This window comes from Arvicanthis niloticus, chromosome 1, assembly GCF_011762505.2.
Source record: "Arvicanthis niloticus isolate mArvNil1 chromosome 1, mArvNil1.pat.X, whole genome shotgun sequence".
NCBI classification, from domain to species: Eukaryota; Metazoa; Chordata; class Mammalia; order Rodentia; family Muridae; genus Arvicanthis; species Arvicanthis niloticus.
In genome coordinates, this window is record NC_047658.1 from 144863918 (window position 1) to 144887203 (window position 23286).

At 43.0% G+C, this 23286-nt stretch overlaps 1 protein-coding gene across 1 annotated transcript in view; it reads left to right on the forward strand.

Moving 5' to 3' along the window:
- The window catches only part of Pde6c (phosphodiesterase 6C), a 55554-nt gene that overhangs the window by 28084 nt on the left and 4184 nt on the right, over positions 1 to 23286 (forward strand). Inside the window, exons 11-21 of the mRNA XM_034492881.2 lie at positions 159 to 227; positions 2850 to 2996; positions 3229 to 3336; positions 3695 to 3804; positions 10872 to 10959; positions 15344 to 15444; positions 17819 to 17926; positions 18028 to 18091; positions 22206 to 22280; positions 22370 to 22453; positions 23020 to 23176. Coding sequence (XP_034348772.1) covers positions 159 to 227; positions 2850 to 2996; positions 3229 to 3336; positions 3695 to 3804; positions 10872 to 10959; positions 15344 to 15444; positions 17819 to 17926; positions 18028 to 18091; positions 22206 to 22280; positions 22370 to 22453; positions 23020 to 23176 — 1111 coding nt within the window. The remainder of the gene's footprint in view (positions 1 to 158; positions 228 to 2849; positions 2997 to 3228; positions 3337 to 3694; positions 3805 to 10871; positions 10960 to 15343; positions 15445 to 17818; positions 17927 to 18027; positions 18092 to 22205; positions 22281 to 22369; positions 22454 to 23019; positions 23177 to 23286) is intronic.

Consider the following 23286-nt stretch of genomic DNA (forward strand, 5'->3'; position numbering starts at 1 on the left):
GAAACAATTCTTCCTGATCATTTGCTATTGGTCTCTTCTCATGTATAATGTCTATTTGTAACAGATATGTAGCCTATTTTAGATGTAGCTCAACTGGTTTTAGCAGTAGACAGAAATCTTTGTAGGAATTCCACACCTCTATTGCTTTCCCATTTTAGAAATTTAAAGAGAAGTTAAATGTAGATGTAATCGAAGAGTGTGAAGAGAGGCAGCTCCTGGCCATATTGGTAAGTGTTTCTTTCTGATCCTGGATCCTTTTAATAAAGCCTATTTGGACACACACCCTCTTTTTTCAAGTAAATGTTGAGTTTCGTCTTCTTCAACATTATCCAAGGCAGAAAAGAAAGAGTTCTTCCATAGACTGGCTGTCTTACTCAGGGTTTCTACTCCTGCACAAAACATCATGACCAAGAAGCAAGTTGGAGAGAAGAGGGTTTATTCAGCTTACACTTCCACATTGCTGTTTATCACCAAAGGAAATCAGGACAGGAACTTGCACAGGATAGGAACCTGGAGACAAGAGCTGATGCAGAGGCCATGGAGGGATGCTGCTTACTGGCTTGCCTCTCCTGGCTTGCTCAGCTTGCTTTCTTATACAACCCAAGACTACCAGCCTAGGGATGGCACCACCCACAATGGACCCGCCCACCCTTAATCACTAATTGAGAAAATGCCTTACAGCTGGATCTCATGGAGGCATTTCCTCAAGGGAGGTTCCTTTCCCTGATAACTCTAGCTTGTGTCAAGGTGACACACAAAACCAGCCAGTACACTGGCCTTTTGGTTTCCTGCTTTTCTCCATCATTGTTCCACAGAGATCCCTTACAACCTTAGTTAAGCTAAACAGCTACAAGAGGGACCTCAGGATCTAGGCAGACTGTGGCTAGGTTTATCATCTTAGTAGCTTTGGGTTGCAGCATTACCATCCCAGAGGACATACCTGCCAGGGCGGCAGAGCTCAGCCTTTCTCAGGGCAATGGCTATGATGGGAGAGAAAGCACCAAGAAAAACGAGGCAGCAGCAGCTCTGTGATCTATCCCAGACCTACGGGGGAGCTCATCTCAATGACTGTTAGCCAGGTGCACATTGTGCCCTCAATACTGTGCTGAAGAGAAACAAACGGACTACAGAAAAGCGGGTCACTTCCCTCCACGAGCTGAAGTTTCCCCTGAGATCAGTTTTTGTATATTTGAACACCAACTGGCACGTGCTTGCTTTAAGTAAAACTGGTTTCCAGTGCCTGGGCTAGCTCCTTGTACTCTGCTCCCCCCTGATATTCCCAGTGACCTTCCGTGTCCCCTCCTCACCACTATTTCCTCTATGACTTGTCTCCCACCTTGACAAGTCCTATTTCCTTCTCCCTCCATCCGTCCTCTGTTCCTTCTCCTCCTCCTCCTAGTAGCTCAGCCTTGGAGAAGCCTCTTCAGCATCTCCCTCATTTGATTGCTGGGATCCTGTTCCCAACCATTGTCTCTCCCATACCACTGAGAGCATGGTGCTGCATTCTCTAATGATCCCCAAATCCCAGCCTTCCTTGGCCTGAGTTTTATAAGCATCACACTAAACTAAATTCCTTATAAGACATAACCATATGTCTAGAGGTTTTGCTTGGTGGCATATGATGCCTTACTGGGCCATTGTCTCCCCCATTATATTGTGACTTTATTTAAATTCCTTTTCTGTATGTATATTTTATTGGAAGATTCTACTTTCTATTGGTAGGTTTCCGTATGTTTTCCCCAAAAATCATTGAGGCTAGTTGTCCCTCCACATATTCCCTCTTTATGTCTTTATACTCTATTTCCCTTCCTTGAATAATTTCCTCTTCCTCTCTCATTCTTTAAGTGCTACCTCACCTTTCTGGTTATTTTTATTAAAGCACATATATCTAAAGTTTAAAAGCTAATGTACATATAAGAGAAAACATGCAATGTTTGTCTTTGGGGTCTGGGATGCCTCATTTAGAATGGTTGTTTCTAACTCTACTCACTTACATGAAAATTTCATAACCAGAATTCCAGTTTTCTTCATAATTCCATTGTCTCAACATACCACATTTGCATGTTTGAACCCACAATCTCTGATTCATTAGTGTTTTAGGTTTTATTTTTTTTCCAATTTAATGGTTACAATATATTCAAAGGTATGTAATAATCCAATAAGTTTTGGAAAGTTTCTCATCAGTGTAAAAATAAACTATGTACTAAATAGAAAAAAAAAGATGCAATTTTTTTTCTCCCAAGTCACAGTCATGACTATGTGCCTCATTTACCTCCCCACCCTCACATATTCCTAAGCCCTTTGAGGTGGGTTTAAATCCAAAAATTTTCACTGTAGAAAGAAAAGAGCCCCTGGGATTAGCTTGAACTCAAACCCACTTACAAAATTTTAAATGTGGCTCTAACTTGAGGTTTTACTGGTTATCAGGTACTGGTATACACTGAGTAAGAAGAGGAGTACAGACAGAAGAGGGGACAGAGGAGGGAGAAAGAGGGGCCCATGACATTGTGGGAGAGAAGGCACAGAGAGGCAGATTTGGCTGTGTGGCTCAGGGACTTGTTTGTGGGTTTCTTTTATCATTGTTTCTCTTTTTAATTAATTGATTGATTAATTAGTGTGTGTGTGTGTGATATAGGTGTGGATCATGTGTCATGGTACACATGTGGAGGTCAGAGAATAATTTGAGGAGACAAGGATTGAACTCAAGTCACCAGGCCTGGGGGCAAATACCTCGAGCTGCAGAGCCGCCTCCACAGCCCCTTCTATCAACGCTTTATCATTGATAATGGGTGTACAGCATGACTGGCTATAGGCTGAATGTATTGTGAAACAATCTGTCCTTTCAACAGAAGGAGGACTTGCCGGACCCGAGAGCAGCAGACCTGTACGAGTTCCGTTTCAGCGACTTCCCCATTACAGAGCACGAGTTGGTTAAATGCGGGTTGCGGCTGTTCTTGGAGATAAATGTGGTGGAGAAATTCAAAGTACCTGTAGAGGTCAGGTGGCGTTTCCCCCAAAAAGCTGACTCTGTTGCTGGGCTTCAGTGATGTTTTCTGTGGTTCCAAAGATTAGCTCAAGTTAGGGTTTCAAACTATCATTAACTTTGTGAATGCACCTGCTTAAATGTCAATAGCACCAGCATACCATATTAGATAAGCGTGCCCCAGGCCACCTACCCTTTAGAGTCCTGTTCTAAAGTCTGAATGGTGTTGTTGCCTTTGGTAACAGGTTCTTACAAGGTGGATGTACACAGTTCGGAAAGGGTACCGCCCTGTCACCTACCACAACTGGCGGCACGGATTCAACGTGGGACAGACCATGTTCACTTTGTTAATGGTAGGTACTGATGCTGCAAGCCACTGAAAGTCCTTGCAACTCTGAATATTCCCCTCTTGAGGAATGGCCAGAAATGGATATGTCCTGTTGGGTCATGATCCCACAGACTCCAACCCTTCTTTGGTCAATGCCAGAGATGTGGGTCTTCCTAGGCACTTGGCTAGATTATCGAGCAGAAATTCATATGCTTCCCAGATATCTGCTTGGTTTTGAGACTGCCAGGGACACCACGAGACTCACTAAATAAAACACTAATCTTTGGTAGAAATGTGGCGACCCCCCTTCCTTGCAGGCACACTGGGCTACACCTGGAGTCAGATGTGTTGGCCTCTATAAATGTGTTCATACATCTTTCTAGACAGGGAGACTAAAGAAATACTACACAGACCTTGAAGCTTTCGCCATGCTCGCTGCTGCTTTCTGCCATGACATTGACCACAGAGGCACCAATAACTTGTACCAAATGAAGTAAGTGTGTGTGTATGTGTGCACTGTGTTGGCCTGTGCTGATGGGTGCTGGAAGATGCTGGGGAGGAACGGAAGATCCCCGCCCCCATCCTCCATGATCTGCAGCTCAGTCACTCCCCACCCCCACCCCCCGCCTGTATAGTCTCAGGACTGTTGCATCCCTCCTGAGTGTGCTACAAGCTTGTGACATCTGCTGTTTTCCCATAGTGTCTGTCTGTCTGTCTGTCTGTCTGTCTGTCTCTCTCTCTCTCTCTCTCTCTCTCTCTCTCTCTCTCTCTTTCTCCTTGCACTTCTGAGGTCTCTCAGCTTTGTTACATAACTTTAATCAGAGTATCACATCCAAATGACCTAGCGGATTAATCACAGGCTTACCCTGTATATCCAGGGAGCTGCTCCCCTGGTCAGGCTAGAGAACATGTCTCCTGGGGCTTGTAATCCTGTAGTTCCTGGTCCTTTGGTTCCTCCACTCCCTCTTTCAGCTGGTCTTCTAGCCTAACGGCCTGCCACCTCCTTCTCTTGTTCCAAGGAAGGAAGGGTAATGATACAGATGCAGACTGTGTCAGGCAGATTTAGATTCACAAGTCATTTACTCTTCAAGCCTTGATTTCCTCATCTGGGCAATAGAGATTATAATAATTGTGTGCATCTGCAAAGATTGGATGGAATCAAGCATATACAATCTCAGCCACACGTCTCCCTCGGTTCTACCACGTGACCATCCTCCAGAGGTAGTGAAGTGTTCCAGAGACCATAGGCTTTGGTTTGTGGGTCTGTGGGCTCCAACTACTTTCTGGTACGAAGACAACTCACTTATTCTGAGACTCAGTTTCTTGACTCGAAAATGGCTCTAACATTGGCCTTTCAGAGACTGTTGTGGGGGTCAAGTGAGATTGCTTCCATGGAACCCATGTATCAGGGACTAGAGATAAAGGCACTCTGTGAATGAAAAGCATATTCTGAACAGTCTCTTCACACTTTGAACAACTGTGCTGTCAGTTTTCATCTTGAAAGCAGTGTCTCCACTGAAGCTTGATCCCAGAACATCAAGCCTGAGCTGGTCATTCTGTCCTTACTAAGGCAAGGGTCCTGGGGGGTCAATGGAGTATGCTTTCATTCTGTGCCAAAAACCCTAAGACTTACTGAGTATCTATTTTTCACTTAATTTTCTTTCTTTTGTTCTTTCTGTCCTTCTCTTTCCAAGATAGTCCTGCCATGTAGAGTAGGCTAGCCTTAACTTTATAATCTCTCCGTCTCAGTTGGGATCACAGTTGAGTCCCACCACGTCTGTGGTGTTGAACACCTTGTGTGAGCCAGAGGCTGACCTAAATTCTTTTAGGCCTCATCTGGTTCCACCTCCCGATGCCTCACGTTGTTCCTCTTTCATGGATGCGTAAATAGACTCAGAAAGATGAAGTCAGAGCTGTGTTACGTTATAGTCAGCAGCAGAGCTAGATGAGGCCCCTTCTTGCTTTTGGGTTTTTGAGGTGGATGGAGCTACATCCCAGCTTCACATTGGCATGGTATTCAAACTGTTGGCATTTTCCAGCCATTTCTTTTCTGCAAATTTAGCAGAAGGAATGTGTGGCCACAGAAGAGTTCCTTGAGAACAGACTGGGGACAAGCCTGTCTTCTTCAGCCTCAGCACAGGTGGCACACTCTGGCAGATTCATTAAGTTCAAAATGCAGTCTTAAGTTTTAAACTAAATATTCATTTAAAAAAAAAAAAGCCACAGAGAGTCCTTTTATGTTATCCTGAAAGGATTACTCAGAATTCATTGGAAAAGCCAGCTAAGACTGGATTGTTCTTCTCACTTTGATGGTAGCAGGAAGACCACCTGCAGAGTGACCAGAAGCTGTTGGGACATAGGGGACCCCTCTGGGCTTGACCCTGCACCTTTGGTCTGATCACCTGCCTCCAGGATGTCTGACTGGCTTATCTCACAGACTCTGCCCTCTGACAACACCCGAAAGCACCCAATTTCACATTTTTATTGCCCCTCTGAGTTCCTGTGGACTCTGCTCACTTCCTTTCCCCAGCCAGTTGGTTTTGTTTCAACCTTTGTACACTTGTAGGTTTCTCATCCCTCTCATCCCCTTTGCTGTCTACTTGTTTGGTTCTCTGGTATTTCCATCTCCTTGGACAAATGCAGTGATAAGAAAAATATTAAGAATTATAGATGTCCCCTGTACACCTCCCCGTATGCTGTAGTCTCCACTTGATTACCTTCCGTAATGGAGAACACATCTGCTCACACGGCACAGCCTTCTCTCTGTTCTTGGATGATTCTGATGATGGCATGTTCTCCATGATATTGAAGTGGAATTGATCTCCTTATATGTAATTTCTATTTCTCCTGGTTTGGGTCTTTGGATCTGCAGGAATAAGCATGGCCTCTCACCCATTGGCCCCTTCTTTATATATTAGAGAGAATTAAAACATCTTCATTCTTTCTTCCCAAAGTATTTTCTTCTCAGGTTGAACACACTAAGGTTTTGAAAACTTTGAGGGGTGTACTTAAGAAGGGTGTGCTATGTAGTGCAAACTGACTCAAACTCATGATCCTCCTGCCTCAGCTTCCTGCATGCTGGGATTACAGGTATGCAACACACCAGCTAGCATGAGCTGCCCTGTGCACAGCAGCTCCCACCACAGAGTTTGCTTACCATGGTTCTCCCCATTCTCTCCAGCGTTTTCACGTCATTTCCAAACTGTGGATGCCAACGTCTGACATGGTAATCTACTTTGTATTTCACCTTTCTGAAATTTCATCTCCTTAAAATTAAAGTCTTCAAAAATGTTTAAAAAAATTACATCTATTGAATGTGTGTGTGTGTGTGTGTGTGTGTGTGTGTGTGTGTGTGTGCCTGCATGAGCAACACAGTACACATGTGGAGATCAGAGGACAGCTTTGGGGAGTCAGTTCTCTCCTACCATGTGGGTCCTATGGTATCAAACTGGGGCTTGGCGACAACCACCTTTACCCAGTGAACCATCTTCCCAGAGCTTAATTCTTTAATGTACTCTTAACTGAAATGTCCATTTAAGCCACACTTGTCAGACTACCACTTACAATTTTTCCCCCAGTTTTTTTTTTTTTTTTTTTCATGTGGAAATCAGATAGTCACGTTTCCACTGATGCTCATTGGAGCCTGGGTAACACTGTGCTTCGAAAAGGAGCAAGGGCGGGGCTCCTGGCACATGACTAGAGAGATGCTTCAGGAAATCAACCACGAGATTGTCAATGAAGCCACACTCTTGGCCACTTCACCCCAACCTTTTGAGTAAAAGCTGGATGAACACAATCCATATCCCAACACTCATGGGAGAGTCCGTGAGGTGCCTTCCCACCTGACTGGCTGAAATCTCCACCCAGCTGTCAGTAGGCCTCCACAGATGGATGTCTCACACTGCCCTGGCCTGGCTCTCTCACCTCAAGTCTTCTCTGAAGTTCTCAGTGACCGTTTGTTTATAGACCATCTGCTTAAACAATTGCAGAACCAATCTCCTCGTTCTTCATGCACAAATCACATCATTTTCTACTTCTTGTATTTTAAGATAAATTTTATTTGGGTCCCACCTTTGGTCACCAAACCATCACCTCAGAATTTCCAGGGAATATTGTAGATGGTCTCCTAAGGGCTCACATGGCCTCAAATACCTGTGGAACGATTGGATGTCAGTCAATCGGGCAGAAGCATCACCTCTGTTGGAATTTTAACCTTCAAAGATTATTCTCTGGAAGATAAGGAAGCCCAGAGGGTTAAATGATCAAACTGCACATTGTCATTCCTGTGGGCCAAACTTCCTCTGGTTATTTTTGTCTGTACAATTAGACAACATCAGTCTGAAATAGGTGGTTTTAACACGTCAAGCTCACTGTGGCCAGACATTCTAAAAATAGAAAGTGGTTACTGAATTGCATATTTTTTCTGAATCCTTAAAATGTCTTCAAAACCTCCAGTAACTTCTCCAAAAATCCCCATTCTGGAAAATTACCATGTCAAATTAGCTTTCCTCTATGAATACACATGTATGAATATGTATACATATATATCAATTCTTTTTCTCAAGTATTTGTGAGCAGCTGCAGAAACCCAGGCATTTTGTTCCTAATTATTTCAGCACGTGCTTCCCAAGCATAAGATGGGTATGTACAGAGAGACAGAGCAGTCCCACCCCTACCCCAAGGAAATTTTCCAGTTGTGCTGTGTGATACTAAGGTGATACAAACTAACTGTTTGGACTTTTTGCAGTTATCTTAATACTGTCCTTCACTGCACACACCCCCATCAATTGATTTGAGATATGATCAAGAGTCCTTTGTTGCATATCATTGTTGAATATTTTTAATCTTCTTTAACCTAGGGTAGCTTCTTTGCTTTTTTTTGTATCCTCAGGATGGTTGTTTTTTAAAGAGTCTAAGCTAGTTATTCCCAGAATCCCTTTCCAACTGACATACTCAATTGCTTTCTGATCACTAAATGTGTTATAAGTATTTTTAAACTTCTTTGTATGTGCTGTGCATCCTGGGTTCATTGGTCTAAGGCTAAGGGCCCAGGTATCAATGTGTCCCATTTTCTGAGCTTTTAAACTGCTTGTCCTTTAGATAAACATGTTGCTGTCTGTTGTTGTCTCTGTGTAGTGGAACATTCCCCAGCTCTGCAGCAGTAATATGTCAAGAGTTATTTTGAGGGCTGGAGAGATAGCTCAGAGGTTAAGTGCACTGACTGCTCTTCCAGAGGTCCTGAGTTCAATTCCCAACAACCACATGGTGGCTCACAACCATCTGTAATGGGATCCAAAGACTTCTTCTGATGTGTCTGAAGATAGCTACAGTGTATTCACATACATAAAATAAATAATTAATAATAATAATAATAATAATAATAATAATAATAATTTAGAATAGAGAGAGAGTCAGGCGGTATTTAAAAAGAGTTATTTAGAGAGTAAGTAAATATTTAACTTCCTCATAACAAATTTGACCAATTAAAAGTTTTACAATTTGTTATTAGTTCGTTGAGAATTTTGCACACATTTTAATCATATTTATTCCTCTTCTTCCAGCTCTTCCCAGATCTACCCCTCTCCCTATCCACCCAACTTTATGTCTCTTTTTTCCCCTACCCAAACCAATTTGTGCCACCCAAATATTCTTCCATGTGGTATTTTACCAGAGCCTGATCAATTTGTCAGGATTTGCACAGTTAGAGAAAACTGACCATTTTTTCCCCAGCAGTTGACAGTTGCCAATAGTTGTAACCTAGAAGTGGGATTTTGTGCTCATCTCTCACTCCATGCTGAGGGTTTGTCTGGCGTGGGCTTGCACAGGTCTTGTGAGTTCAAATGTGCAGTGCAGTGCTGTGTCTAGAAGTCAGTAGTTCCTTGTAGGCATCTACTGCCTCTGGCTCTTAGACTCTTTCTGACCTCTGCCTTTAGATCACTGTTACCTTTTCCATAGTGATCCCTGAGCCATGAAAGGTGAGGGAACAGAATATATATCCTATTTAGAGGTGATCAATCTGCAATCTCTTTAAAAGATTTAAATATTTCATTCTTGTCTAATTGAAACTAAACTTAAAAAGAAGTCTCTGGTGCAGACACCATGTAGATACTGACACATTTGTTTTAAACGGGCGATTATAATATTGGTTTACTGTACCTGTTGGTGATGAGGCAATATGTCCTCCCACACAAAGTTCTCTTCTTTGTGAAGCAAAATGAAAATTCTCTAAGGCGGCTACCTATGTTTCTGACACCTTTCTTTAAAATGCTTATTTGTATTTCCATGGAGAATCTTTCCAAGACCTGCAGGATTTTGGTGTCAGCCTCTTGTCACTCTTTCTTCCTTTTGCCTTTTTATGTTCACTGTGTCTTCCCCTACTAGCACAGAAGGCACTGAAGACAAGTGGTACCAGGAGTGGGGTCCTCACTCCCAAGAAGCTATCCTTAGTTCTTAACAATGGGGATTGTTAAATGCATACTACTGCTCTGGAGAGGAAAGAAAGGACACTTTATACTGATTTGCATTCGTTTCCTGGATCTCATGTATTTATTTTTTGTTTGTTTGTTTTTAATTAATTTATTGTTTTTGAGACAGGGTCCTGTCATGTAGCCTAGGCTGGCCCCAATCCTTCTGTCTCATCCTTCTGGTTACCGATTTAGGTCCCCCACATTGATGCCAGATAAAGCCATCCTCTGCTACATATGCAGCTGGAGCCATGGGTGGCTCCATGTGTACTCTTTGATTGATGGTTTAGTCCCTGGGAGTTGGGGGGGGGGGTCTGGTTAATTGACACTGTTGTTCTTTCTATGGGGTTGCAAACCTTTTCATTTCCTTCAGTCCTTCCCCTAACTCCTCCATTGGGGTCACCATGCTCAGTCTGACAGTTGGCTGCAAGCATCCTCATCTGTATTGGTCAGGTTCTGGCAGAGCCTCTCAGGGAATAGCCATACCAGGCTCCTGTCAGCAAGTGCTTCTTGACATCAGCAATAGTGTCTGGGTTTCTTAATGGAAGCTTTCTATGCAGATAACTCATAGACTTCCACTGTTGCTAGATATTACATAAGTCATAGAACAGCACCACAAGCCCAGAGAACCTAAAGATTTTATATCCATGAGATAGACCATACTTAACCGTTTAAATAATTCAGTAACTTATACATTGGACTCCTCCCACCTTTTTAGGTTTTTTTTTTTTTTTGGTTTTTTTTTTTTTTTTTTTTTTTTTTTTTTTTTTGTTGTTGTTGTTGTTTTTGAGATGGTTTTACTATATAGGTCTGGTTGTCCTGAAACTGATTATATAGACCTGGCTGGCCTTGAACTCACGGAGGTCCAACTGCCTGCTTCCCAAGTGCTAAAATTAAAGGTGTGTGACATCATGTAACACAGTCTTACTTTTTAAGCTAAAACTGTTTTTCCCAATATTTGGCCATTTCACAGACACTGAGTAGGGAAGGAGACAAGACATGAAGACAAATTCCGGAAGAGTAAAGACACTGTATTGTGTAGATTGCTGTGTAATCTCTGAGCTGATGGAGCTCTGCTGTATCCTCTTCTTCCTAGGTCCACATCTCCACTTGCAAGGCTTCATGGGACTTCCATTTTAGAGCGACATCACCTGGAATATAGCAAGACTCTCTTGCAGGATGAGGTATGAGAGTTTTTCTCTGAGGAAGCTTTTGGGCTCTGGATCTAAAACTACCTACCCCAAGTACTTGGGAAGAGAACAGCCTTCCGTTATGACACTGGCAATGTGTATCCTTATACAACAAGGATAGTTCCCATATCCTGTCTCAGCCCATTGACAGAAGTTGCTATACTGCGTGTGGGTTTTGAAATGCCAAGGTGTAAGTAGGAAAAGAAGGAAAGATGCATGGAAAGTCACAGGATCTCTGGGCCCATAGGTAAAGAATGTGACAGGCCTATGTGCACCTTGAAGCATCTATTTATAAATGTAAAGCGGGGGTAGGGGGGAGGATAACAGCTATGCAGCCACTGTTTTTCTTACTCATGGGGCATGCCCTGGCTGTCCTGGAACTCTGCAGACCAGATTGATCTCAAACACAGAGATCTGCCTGCCTCCGCCTCCGCCTCCGCCTCCGCCTCCGCCTCCGCCTCCGCCTCCGCCTCCGCCTCCGCCTCCGCCTCCGCCTTCTGAATGCTGGAACTAAAGGCGTGTACCACCACTGCTCAGCTCACACTGTGTTTCTTAAGGCAAATAATATTAAAAGACTTTCTGCCAGTTATCCCACCACGTAATTTAGAAGGCAGCTTACATGGTTTTCCTTCTGGGGTTTGACAGTTTATAATAGAGGCACACTTTTCTATCTCTGTTTTTTTTTTTTTTTTTTTTTTTTTTTTTTTTTTTTTTTTATGTTATTTATTCTGCAGTCTACCCTGGTGTGATGGCTGCTCTTGGCACATCTTGGGGAAGTGAACTTCAGTTGAGGAATCACCTCCAACAGTGTGGCCTGTGGGACTGTTTATGAGGCATTTTCTTGATTGTTGATTGTTTTAGGAGAGTTCAGCCCACTGCAGGCTGTGCCACCCCCAGGCAGGTGCTCCTGGGTTGTACAAGAAAGTTTGCTGAAAGTGAGTGTGAGGAACAAGCCGGGAAGAAGTGTTTCTCTGTCAGTGCCCACCTCGAGTTCTCTCCATGGGTTCCCCCAGTGATGAACTGTGATCTGCAAGCTAAAACAAACCCTTTCCTCTGCATATTGCTTTGGGTTAAGGTGTCGATCCGCATTGGAGACGCAAACTGGAACACCTGGCTTTGATGGCTACATAAACGATTATTATTCTTTCTAAAAAGGAATATTGCCTTTCAGTAATGTACACTGTCTTTTCAAGGACCTGTCAACAATGCCATTCAACCTCTAATTGCAAATGTTTAAACCTTTGTCAATATGGTTGCTAGACAACACAATCTCACAGCCCATTTATGAGCCGTCAAATTGACCACAAAAAATTGACACTTTAGTTAATAATATATGCCTCTTTTTATTATTCTGTAAAGAAATAAGCCCACTAAAAGTTTTCATATTTTTAACATAAGAAATCCTTGGAATTTATTCAGCAATCTTGGCTCTTGTGGGCATCAGTCAGACATTTTGTTTCTCATATTATAATACACTGAACTGAAATGTCCTTATCTTTCATAGAGCTTGATGAACAGAACTGCCTGTATTCCAAACCAGACAGGAATCAGCTTGTGATCTGAGTGAATAGGTGGAGACATTGTTAGTCGAGTTTGTAGGAAAACACACACCCACACACCCACACACCCACTCACACACATGCACCCCCACTCATACATACATACACAGCATATAAGCAATTGGGGGCTGGTCTGGCTAGACCTGGGCTAGAGATCAGGCCTCCTGGTTTGTTCTGGCCACCTGCCTCTCTCTACCTAATGTTTTCAGAACAATGTGCAGGGATAGAAAGCATAAATATTATGTGTTTATATATTTTAAGAATTAATAGCCTGGGATTAAAGAAAACACCTATGTCCACTATAAAATTTCAAGTAATAGGTAAAATATAGAAGAAAAATATGAACAAAAACGATGGCCTTCAAATTCTACCACCCAGAAATGGCCATTCCATTAACACTGGATGAACTTTGCTGATGTAGTCTGGTGGCATGGTGTTGTGGTGGTGTGCCTGTAATCCGAACACTTAGAAGGTAGAGGCAAGAACATTAGGAATACAAGGCTATTCTTGGCTACATAGCCTGCGCTACACAAAACCATGCCTCAAAAGAAAACGAACAAACAAAAAAGCAGGAAAAAAAAAAACCAAAAAACAAAACTAGGGGCTGGAGAGATGACTCAGTGGGTAAGAGCATTGGCTGTACTTTCAGAAGTCCTGAGTTCAAATCCCAGCAGCCACATGGTGGCTCACAACCATCTGTAATGGGATCTGATGCCCTCTTCTGTCATGCAGGCATACACGTATGGCATTCATATACATAAGTAAATAAATCTTTAAAAAGATAATAACATCTTACTAAAAAAAAAGAAAGAAAACAAAACATAAAGACAAAACCCACATTAGACTGGACTGAAATGTCTCATGGCATCACTGTGAACAGTTCCTAGCAAAAATAGTTTTTCCCCTAAAATCTGGGAGTTTGCTGGCTATTGCTTGATTCAACCCATCTAAAAACACTGACAATGGTTGCAGCAATGAACACAATGTGTTTTTGTTTGTTTGGTTGGTTGGTTGGTTAGTTGGTTGGTTGGTTGGTTGACTTTTCAAGACAGGGTTTCTCTGTGTAGCCCTAGCCGTCCTAAAACTCAGTCCTAAAGGTGTGTGCCACCACTGCCCAGCTTGAACTCAACGTTTTAACAAAACAAATGATAGATTCCTGTCTACCAGTTACATATGCCTTGCGAAATGCCAGTTCTTGTTCCAGATGATATAAAAAGACAGCCTGAAAGAAAACTTGTTATGTCTAAAACTTGAGTTATTGGGCAAAATCTCCAAAGTCTTCCGGACTGACTGACAGCCAGATTTGGATTTTGGTTTAAAGATTTGTTTAATTTTATTTTAACCTAGAGCCGGTCTCAAAAGTATACTACTATTATCATAACAAAGATCCAACAGTGAGTTAGTTGATAGAAATTTTAATTTCTGAGAGATTTCCCAGGTTTGCTTCACTGGAAGTGACCTTCCATAGGTCTTTATTGAGTGCAGACTAAGTGGTAGGCAGTTGGAAGGACAAGTTTACCCAACTGAGAAAACAAAGGCAGATGTTTGGGCTGTGTCCAGGATACACAGCTATCAATAGTGGGGCTGGGACCTGGCCCTGGGCTTCTTGCCAAAAGGCAGTGTGGGGTAAAAAGCTGAGACCACCCACTGTGTGGACAGGTTACATTGGTTCTGATACCAGGTCTGCCCTGTTCTGGCTGTTTAACCCAAAGCTGTTGCTTAATGTCTGCTATGGTTTGACATTGATTAAGAGAATTCATGAAGCACTTAGAAGCTGGGGGGCGGGGTAAGAAATACTCACTTGCTCTTATTGTCCTGGAATTCAGTTCAGTATTCCTGTCTGCAACACATTCCTCCTGTCTCTCCACACAGGCCTACAGACCATTGCCTCTCTCTTTCTAATGGAATAGTCCTGTGATTTGTCACTATAGCCTTCATTGGGCAGTACGTCTGGCCTCTGTCCTGCACAGCTAAAATGGTCCATCCAGAATCCCATGGCTTTTAATACCCAGTCTGTGTAATCTAGAAAATGAAAAAATGAAACTGATTCATATATGAAGAGATTATTAATGAGAAGCTCAGGGGGGGGGGAAAAGCTAATTCTTTGTAAAATATTGCAAGAAAAAAACAATTTAAGGACTGTGGGAGCGGCTCATTATTTTTTCCTGCATACACAAGTACGAGTGTAGTTGGCAGTTTCTGAGAACTGAGTGGGTTCATGGTTACTCTAGAATGAGCTGGTCAACAGTGCCACGTGCCTAACCATTGGGCATCCCCAGAAATCCTTTACTATAGCGCCTCAGTTAAAAAAGTTTTTATTCTATTGTTTTATTTCCAAATGGTCCTGAAGAGAACAATTTATTTATTCTAAAGATGGAGATGTGGAGTTGCTGCGCCTATTTTTAGATTTTTAAATGACCTTACTCAAAAGTAGAATAGAGAAATTTACTTAAATCATGAGATGAAAAACAACAAGAACAACAACAGAACAACAACAACAAAAACCCAGATGTCAGGGGCTGGAGGGATGGCTCAGCAGTTAAAAGCACTGGCTGCTCTTTCAATTCCCAGAACCCATATGGCAGCTCACAGCTGTCTGTAACTTCAGCTCCAGGACATCCAACACCCTCACACAGTCATACATACTTGCAAACACCAATGCACATAAAAATAAAAAGAAATTACATACAAAAACAGACATCAAAAAAAAAAAAGTCGAAGGTAGGCTATTGTCTCACTAAGTGTGGTTTGTTTTGTTTGTTTGTTGAACCAAAGGCCAATTGGTGGCTGTGTTTTATTGTGGATTATTCATCTTACAGAGTTTAAACATCTTCCAGAATCTAAACAAGCGGCAGTTTGAAACAGTGATCCATTTGTTTGAGGTTGCGATAATAGCCACTGACCTGGCGCTTTATTTCAAGTAAGTACAAGACTGGGTGTCAGGATGCCCTTGGGCCCTGTTCTTTCTTCTATGAACTGCACTGTAGTTTACATTTGATATTCTTGCAGAGGGCTGGGGTTGGACGTCCAGGACCCACGCTGGGTGGCTCACAGTGGCCTGTAACTTCAGCCTGAGGGAGTGATGTTCCATCTGACCTCTGTGGCCATCCACGTACATACATAAAATATTTTAGAACAGGCTCACAAATCTGTTTGGTTTTTTTTTTTTTTTTTTTTTTTTTTTTTTTTTTTTTTTTTTTTTTTTTTTTTTTTTTTTCAAAATGCCAGTTTTCCTCAAGACAGTTGACTGACAGTGAACTTACTCCATTTTGGAGCTGTATTTTTGAAAACTCAAGCCTTTCCTGTTAGGTAACCTGTGACCTAAAGAAGCTCAAACAGAAGGAATCAGTGTGCACTGCCTAAAGAATAATGTTACAAAACTGCACACACAGCTTTGTGTCCTGGTGACTCACCACGGTTCAGAATCTAGTATTTAACTGGACTTGTTCAGTGGTAGAGTGCTTGCCCAGAATCTGGTATATGGTATTTTAGGCTCAGAAACTTGATCCTGTGAGAGTTTTGGGTTGAACAATCTTGATGATTCTAACTCACAAAATTTGAGTTTTATGCAGCAGAGGGCCACAGAAGCCAGATGTGCCAAGTGTCTACACAATTTCTCCTAAGTAAAATATAAGGTTTCGTGGTGAACATTGATTAGAAAAAGGTGGGTTATTTATAGGATCTAAATATTAGGCAACATTTTGGCACTGCCAAAATTTGCCTTGCTAATTCTCTTTTTAAAATCTAACTGTTAAGCAGTCCAGTTGTGACAAGTACTTAGAATAAGATGATTTCCAGGCACCCAGGGCTCACATCCTACCAGTGGTAACCCATCGTGTCTCCTGTGCTTCAGAGCTCTGTTTTTAAGGACAGAAATGGAAGTCCTGATGCAGTTGGGGTGCTCCATCCCCGTTTCATCATGAGAAGTCCTCTCACCTTCCAAAGAGAGCCTCTGGTAGTGACACGCCCCATCCTTTCCACTCCTGCTCCTGTGTGGTACTATTGGGTGTGTTGTGATTTTTTTTTTCCCCATGTATGACACCAGACAGTCTGCAGATATCTTTCTGCAACTCGCTTTTCCCACACAGCATTGTGTAAAACTTTGCCTTTGGTGACACGACTCTTCTAGATGGTTTTAAATCTTTCTATTGAGGCACTGCAACTGGATTATAAGGCATTCACTAACTCATCAGAGTCAAGACATGACCCTGATGAAGCCAGGCAACAATGCAATTAAGAACTAATAAAAGGGCTGGCCAGAGGCTCAGGAAATGCCAGGTAAGTATGAAGTTCTGAGTTTGCATTCCCTAGAACCCATATACAAAGCTGAGTGCGGCAGAAAGCACCTGTAAGTCTTGCATGGAGAGGAGATGGTAGAGAAGGTGGCCGGGTAGTGACCCATCAAGCAAAGACATCTGATGTTCAGCTTGGCTTTTACACACAGAAGTGCACTCACCTGCCTCCCATACCTACACACACACACACACACACACACACACACACACACACACACACACAGAGAGAGAGAGAGAGAGAGAGTACACACATAAACTACACACACATAATAGACAGATAAACAAATAATGATAAAAACAGAGTGCCAATTCACTTGCCTTAGTTGTACAGTGTTTAACTGTTAGACAGATAATTCCCTTTTGCTCCTCCACATATATAAATTCAGATTGTGTCTTATTTTCATGATTGCCCATGATGCTACATTGCAGGTCCCTGTGCATCATATATGTGAGTGTCTATACCTGGGAGTGGGAGTATGGGGTGTGTGCATGTGTTTTGTATATGCCACTTTGCAGCATAGGGCTCCGCCACTGAAATCCTACCTGCAGTATGTCAGGATTCTCTGAAGTGCTCTGGATCTGGGCATACTTAGATTTTCATTTGCTAACCTATTGAGTATGAGATGATACCCTCTTGCTTAGATCTGTATTTTCCTAATTACCAGTGAGATCAGCCATTCATGAGTATTGGCTCCTGTGTTTCTGTTGGGTGTGTATGTTATGCTGGTACAGCTTGCAGCCTCTGTGTCTCTTTTACTTTTTTCTTGCTTGAACTTTTGGTTTTTACTGTACTCAAACATTCCTGGGTTCTCCCCACTCTGTGGTTTGTACTTTTTCTGCTTCAAGCCAGGGATAGTCAGAATTGCCTGCTCTCTCTCCTGGCTCTTGGCCCCTGCTGGGCAGACAGCCTGAGACAGAGTGGGAACATAGACTATGAAAGGCAAGCATTTAAGAGCATTTTCTGTGGAAAAGATTGTTGCACAGCTGTATCTTTTCCAGGAAGAGAACCATGTTTCAAAAGATTGTTGATACCTGCGAGCAGATGCAGAGTGAAGAAGAAACCATCAAATATGTAACTTCCGACCCGACCAAAAAGGAAGTCATCATGTGAGCCGCCAGAATGTTTCCTCCTTTTGAGCAAAACAGCACATTTTGTACTTTTTGGTATTTGTATTTATTAGTTTAGTAATTCTTCTTTTCTTCATAAGGGCCATGATGATGACCGCCTGTGACCTGTCTGCCATCACCAAGCCCTGGGAGGTGCAGAGTCAGGCAAGTCCCATAGCATTTTCTTCCCTGTCACACACTTGTGACCTGTCAGTTACACACCTGTGACCTGTCACCTGTCACACATCAATCAGTTACACACCTGTGACCTATCAGTTACACCTCCTGTGACCTGTCACTTACACACCTGTGATCTGTCAGTTATACCCCCTGTGACTTGCCACACACCTGTGACCTATCAGTTACACACCTGTGACCTGTCAGTTACACACCTGTGACCTGTCAGTTACAAACCTGTGACCTGTCAGTTACACACCTGTGACCCATCACACACCTGTGACCTGTCAGTTATACTTCCTGTGACCCATCAGTTACACACCTGTGACCTGTCAGTTACATACCTGTGACCTGTCAGTTACACACCTGTGACCTGTCAGTTACACACCTGTGACCTGTCAGTTACACACCTGTGACCTGTCAGTTACACACCTGTGACCCATCAGTTACACACCTGTGACCTGTCTGTCATCACCAAGCCCTGGGAGGTAGAGTCAGGCAAGTCCTGTGACATTTCTTTTTCTGTCACATGTCAAGCACTGTCTAAATCCTATGAAAGGCCACACAGTGATCTCTGACAGCTCCAGAGTCCTATTCTATATTTACGAACAGCAGCAGGCTAGCAGGTCGCTGGATCATGTCCCAGAACAAGGAAAGAAGACTTTGGGAATAAAATGTGAGGGTGAAAGGGGGCAGAATTCCTTATTATTGGACAAGCTATAAAATTTTTATGTAGAATTCTCCAGACGCAATGGCTCAGTCCTATAATGACCTACGTGTGAGGAGGCTGAGGCAGGATACAGGATTCAGTGATAGCCTGGGCTACATAATACGACCTATTAGATGAATTCAATGTGTGATCTTCTCAGTATAGGAGGTAAGTCAGGACAGGCCCCAGTGGAATGGATGGTTCATTCTACTTAGCTGGCCTTGCTCCCACCCATGGCCTCTTCTACACTGTATTCTCACTTCCTGGAAGGTACTGACTGAGGGTCCACATTCAGGGCTGTTCTTTATCTACTTTGGGGTGAGTGTAATAAGGGGGTGCTTAGCTACCTGTCCTCTCATTAACTGGATGGAAGAGGCTGCCCTTTTGCAGTGACATCGAGGTGAAACCATCAGCAGTAGAGACAGGATTACTTTGGTCCAACTGCCTATCCGGATTACATTTAGAAAGAAAAAGTCATCAGACTACACTGTGGGAGAGGGCAAACACCTTGTTTTCAGCCATCTCTGGCTTGTGGCTATGGGTCCTGAGTAAAAGATAGTTTGTAAAGAGAAAAGTATATACATTTATGTAAGTTTTACCTGGCCCAGGGGCCCACATAAATAAACTCAAGCAAGTTACCTTTGTGTATTTAAAAAACATATAAATTGGGAGGAAGGGGGACAGAACAGACAGACAGACATACACACACACACACACACATGCACAAACACATACACGTGTGGGCATGCATACACACATCTGCACATACATGCACACACATTTGCACAGAGACACACACAGGCTGTGTGTGTGTGTGTGTTGTGTGTGTGTGTGTGTGTAGCTCAGGAAAAGGCATAAGACCTCCTAGAGCTGGAGTTTCAGGGAGCTGTGACCTGATGTGAGTGAGTGCTGGGAACAGAACCCAGGTCCGCTGGAAGAGCAGTGTTCACTCTTAACCAATGAGAGATTTCTCCAGCCCTGTGTCCTCACATACTTTAATGCAAGAATTGATGAAAACGTAGTTCATGCAGAAACACAACTGGAGAATGGTAATAACCCAGGGATCTTAGCAAGGCCACTTGCTCAGGGACCCGGCTTCTCTGCCTCCAGCTCCCTTCACCAAATCAGCTTCAGGGAAAGGTCAAGTTCAAGTTGTCTTTCTCAAGCTACATAGCCTCCTTTGGTGGGGAGGAGTTGGGGAAGGCAAGTGTGACCTGCTCTGAGGTTTTGCCAAATTCCATCAGCGTAAAATATTTTGAGGTTGCTCATTCTGAGCTTCACTGTCAAGTGAAAAATGAAGCATTTAAATTATGCTCTTCCTTCTGTATTCTTAGTGAATGTGTGTGTGTGTGTGTGTGTGTGTGTGTGGTGTGGTTGGTGTGTGTGTGTGCAGAAGTGCACACTCATGCATGGGCCTATGGAAGCCAGAGGCCAAAGTTGGGATATCTTTCTCAAAAGCTCTCTGCTTTATTTTTTTATTTTTATTTTTATTTATTTATTTATTTTTTCGAGACAGGGTTTCTCTGTGTAGTCCTGGCTGTCCTGGAACTGACTGTGTAGACCAGGCTGGCCTCGAACTCAGAAATCCGCCTGCCTCTGCCTCCCAAGTACTAGGATTAAAGGTGTGCGCCACCACTGCCCGGACTTTTTTTTTTTTTTTTTTTTTTTTTTTTTTTTTTGAGTTAAGGTCTCTTTATTGAACCTGGGACTTGCTGTTTGAGCTAGGCTCACTGGTCAGTGAGCTTCAAGGATTCATCTGAATCCTGATATAACCATTATGTGGGAGTTATTCCTAGGGTTTTACATGGATGCTGGGGATTTGAACTCAGCTCCTCAGGGTTGTGTTACAAACACTTTACCCACTATGCCATCACTCCAGCATATATATCTGTGATGATTAAACCAGACATCCAGGATCTCCCTTGAGCTCATCATCATTTCTAATTTCTAAACCCTTTCTGTCTGTCACACCTAATATGACCTCTGTTAAGAATGTATTCAGGACTGAGGGAGATTGCTTGTGTAGAAGGCAGGAAGCCTTGAGTTCAGAATCTAGCAGCACATAAGTTGGACATGTTGGTATATGCCTCTAATCTCAACTCTTTAGTGGTGAAGAGAATCAAAAGTTCAAGGACATCTTTGGCTACCTATTCAATTTGAGGCCAACCTGGGCTACATGAAACCATATCCTAAAATGGAAAGAAAAATTGTATACAGTCTTTGATGGGAAGTGTAGTGTTGGCCTCCTAGCAGATCTTCATCCATGCCTTGCTATCCTCTTCCATCCTCTGACCTGAATTACCTAGAAATCTCTGCTGACTGCTCCATGGCTGGGAAGGATTCTCAGCGACACACTGCAGAAGTTTCCAAATGCACTTATCCATTTGTTTTTAAGAAATGCATTTTTTGAGCTGGACATGATGCTGCACACCTATAATACCAGAACCCGGGACACTGAGACAGGCTGACTGTGAGTTCAAGGCTCTGGGTAGCATAACAAGACACAGTCTCAAAACAAACAAACAAACAAACAAACAAGAAGTCTAATTTCTTCTCATAAAACGTATACAGAAATAACCATTTGATAAAGAAGGAAGCTTTGACCTGGAGAGCTAAGTCCATCCTCCCCAATAAATAAAGTGTACATGCCTGTCATTTATTACCTGTCCCTACCTCACACCCCAAGCTGTCACCACACACTCAGTCTGTTCCTCCTGGGGCATAGCCCTCTCCACCTTTTTAATCTAAAGACCTGCCGCTCAACAGAAGCGCTGCTCCCTCTGGCGTGAAGTGTCGCTTTTCTTCCCCCTCCATCATCTGTAGCGGTGAGCCTGTTAGTGTTGTAGTGCATGCCACACTGAGGGCAAACTGTCCTCACTGCACCACGAGCATCAAAAAGACAATATCTCATTGCATCCTTCTTGGCAAGCCTGGTTTATACCAGTGCTGGTGAGCTAACCAGTGTCCATCAATAGGGGGTATTGGTTTTTCATTATATGAATGAACCTCTCACTGCTGTCAAGATACGTGTGTACCCCCTCTTCTGTGTGTGTGCATGTGTGTGTGTGTGTGTGTGTGTGTGTTCACCATATGCAGACCTATGCAAGATGACTACAGGAGATTAAAACAGGATTGGAAACCATGAGGACCCAAGGCAGTTTGGCTTGAGAAACTCAACATCCTCCCATCCCCCTCTTCACTGAGAAGTGATGAAAACAAACTTCAAGACATCGTCCTCAGAGTTGGTCCAGAACCCTCCTGTAGATGTCTTTTTATAACTCCAGAGCAGATGGTTTGACCTACCCTGGGATACTACTCACGCTAACTCACGCTAATATGACGAGAGTTCTCGGCTAGCAGGGGTATCACAAACCATGCCTCTGTCTTTTGCAGGTAGCACTTCTGGTTGCAAATGAGTTTTGGGAACAAGGAGATCTGGAAAGAACAGTGCTACAGCAGCAACCAATTGTAAAGACCCCTTCATCACTGTGTTACTCATTAGAAACCACTCCTAAACCCCTGGAAAATACCTTAAAAGGATTTACTTCTCTTTCTAGCCTATGATGGACAGAAACAAAAAGGATGAACTCCCAAAACTTCAAGTGGGATTCATTGATTTTGTTTGTACTTTTGTATATAAGGTATGTAAACAAATTATTTGAATGAACTGTATAATCGTTTCGTTGAGAAGTTTTCCTTCAAACTATAATTAAAGGGAGCCAGATGTGGTGGTGCACACCTGCAATCCCAGCACTTAGGGGGCAGGGGGTCAAGATTTCAAAGTCACCTTGGACTACATGCTAAGTTTCAAGCCAGCCTGGGCTATATAGCAAAACCTTATCACATACATACATACATACATACATACATACATGCATACGTAATACATACATACATACTACCCAAAGTAAAAAAGTTACCAATGAAGAAAGCCATTAGGTCATTCCCCCCCCCCCCCAGTAGTCTGAACACTCATGTTTATTTATTCAGAGTGGAATAAAATGTACAAGAACTTACACGTGAGTCATGCACAGACCTACTTGACAGACAGCAAAGAGTATCTACCTTTCCCAAGCCTCAGAAGCAGCCAGGTTCACCCACCCAGCAGCTCCAAACACTGCCTACCTCATAGCTTCTCTTCCACACAGGAACACTACTGAAAGTCAACTATCTGACTAACAAGTCTCCCACCTCAACTTCTGTGCAGGAGTTCTCTCGGTTTCACAGCGAGATCACGCCCATGCTGAACGGCCTTCAGAATAACAGGGTGGAATGGAAATCCCTGGCGGACGAATATGAGGCAAAGGTGAAGATGACTGAAGAGGAGGCAGGAAAGAAGGAAGAAGGAGTCTCGGATGGAAAAGGTTAGCTGGGTTCAGCATTTGCTGTGTGTGAGTGTGGGGGTGAACAGGTGGGTGTCACTTGACAAAAACACAGACCTTAAGTACTAACAGGAAACTGCTTTGCAGATGCA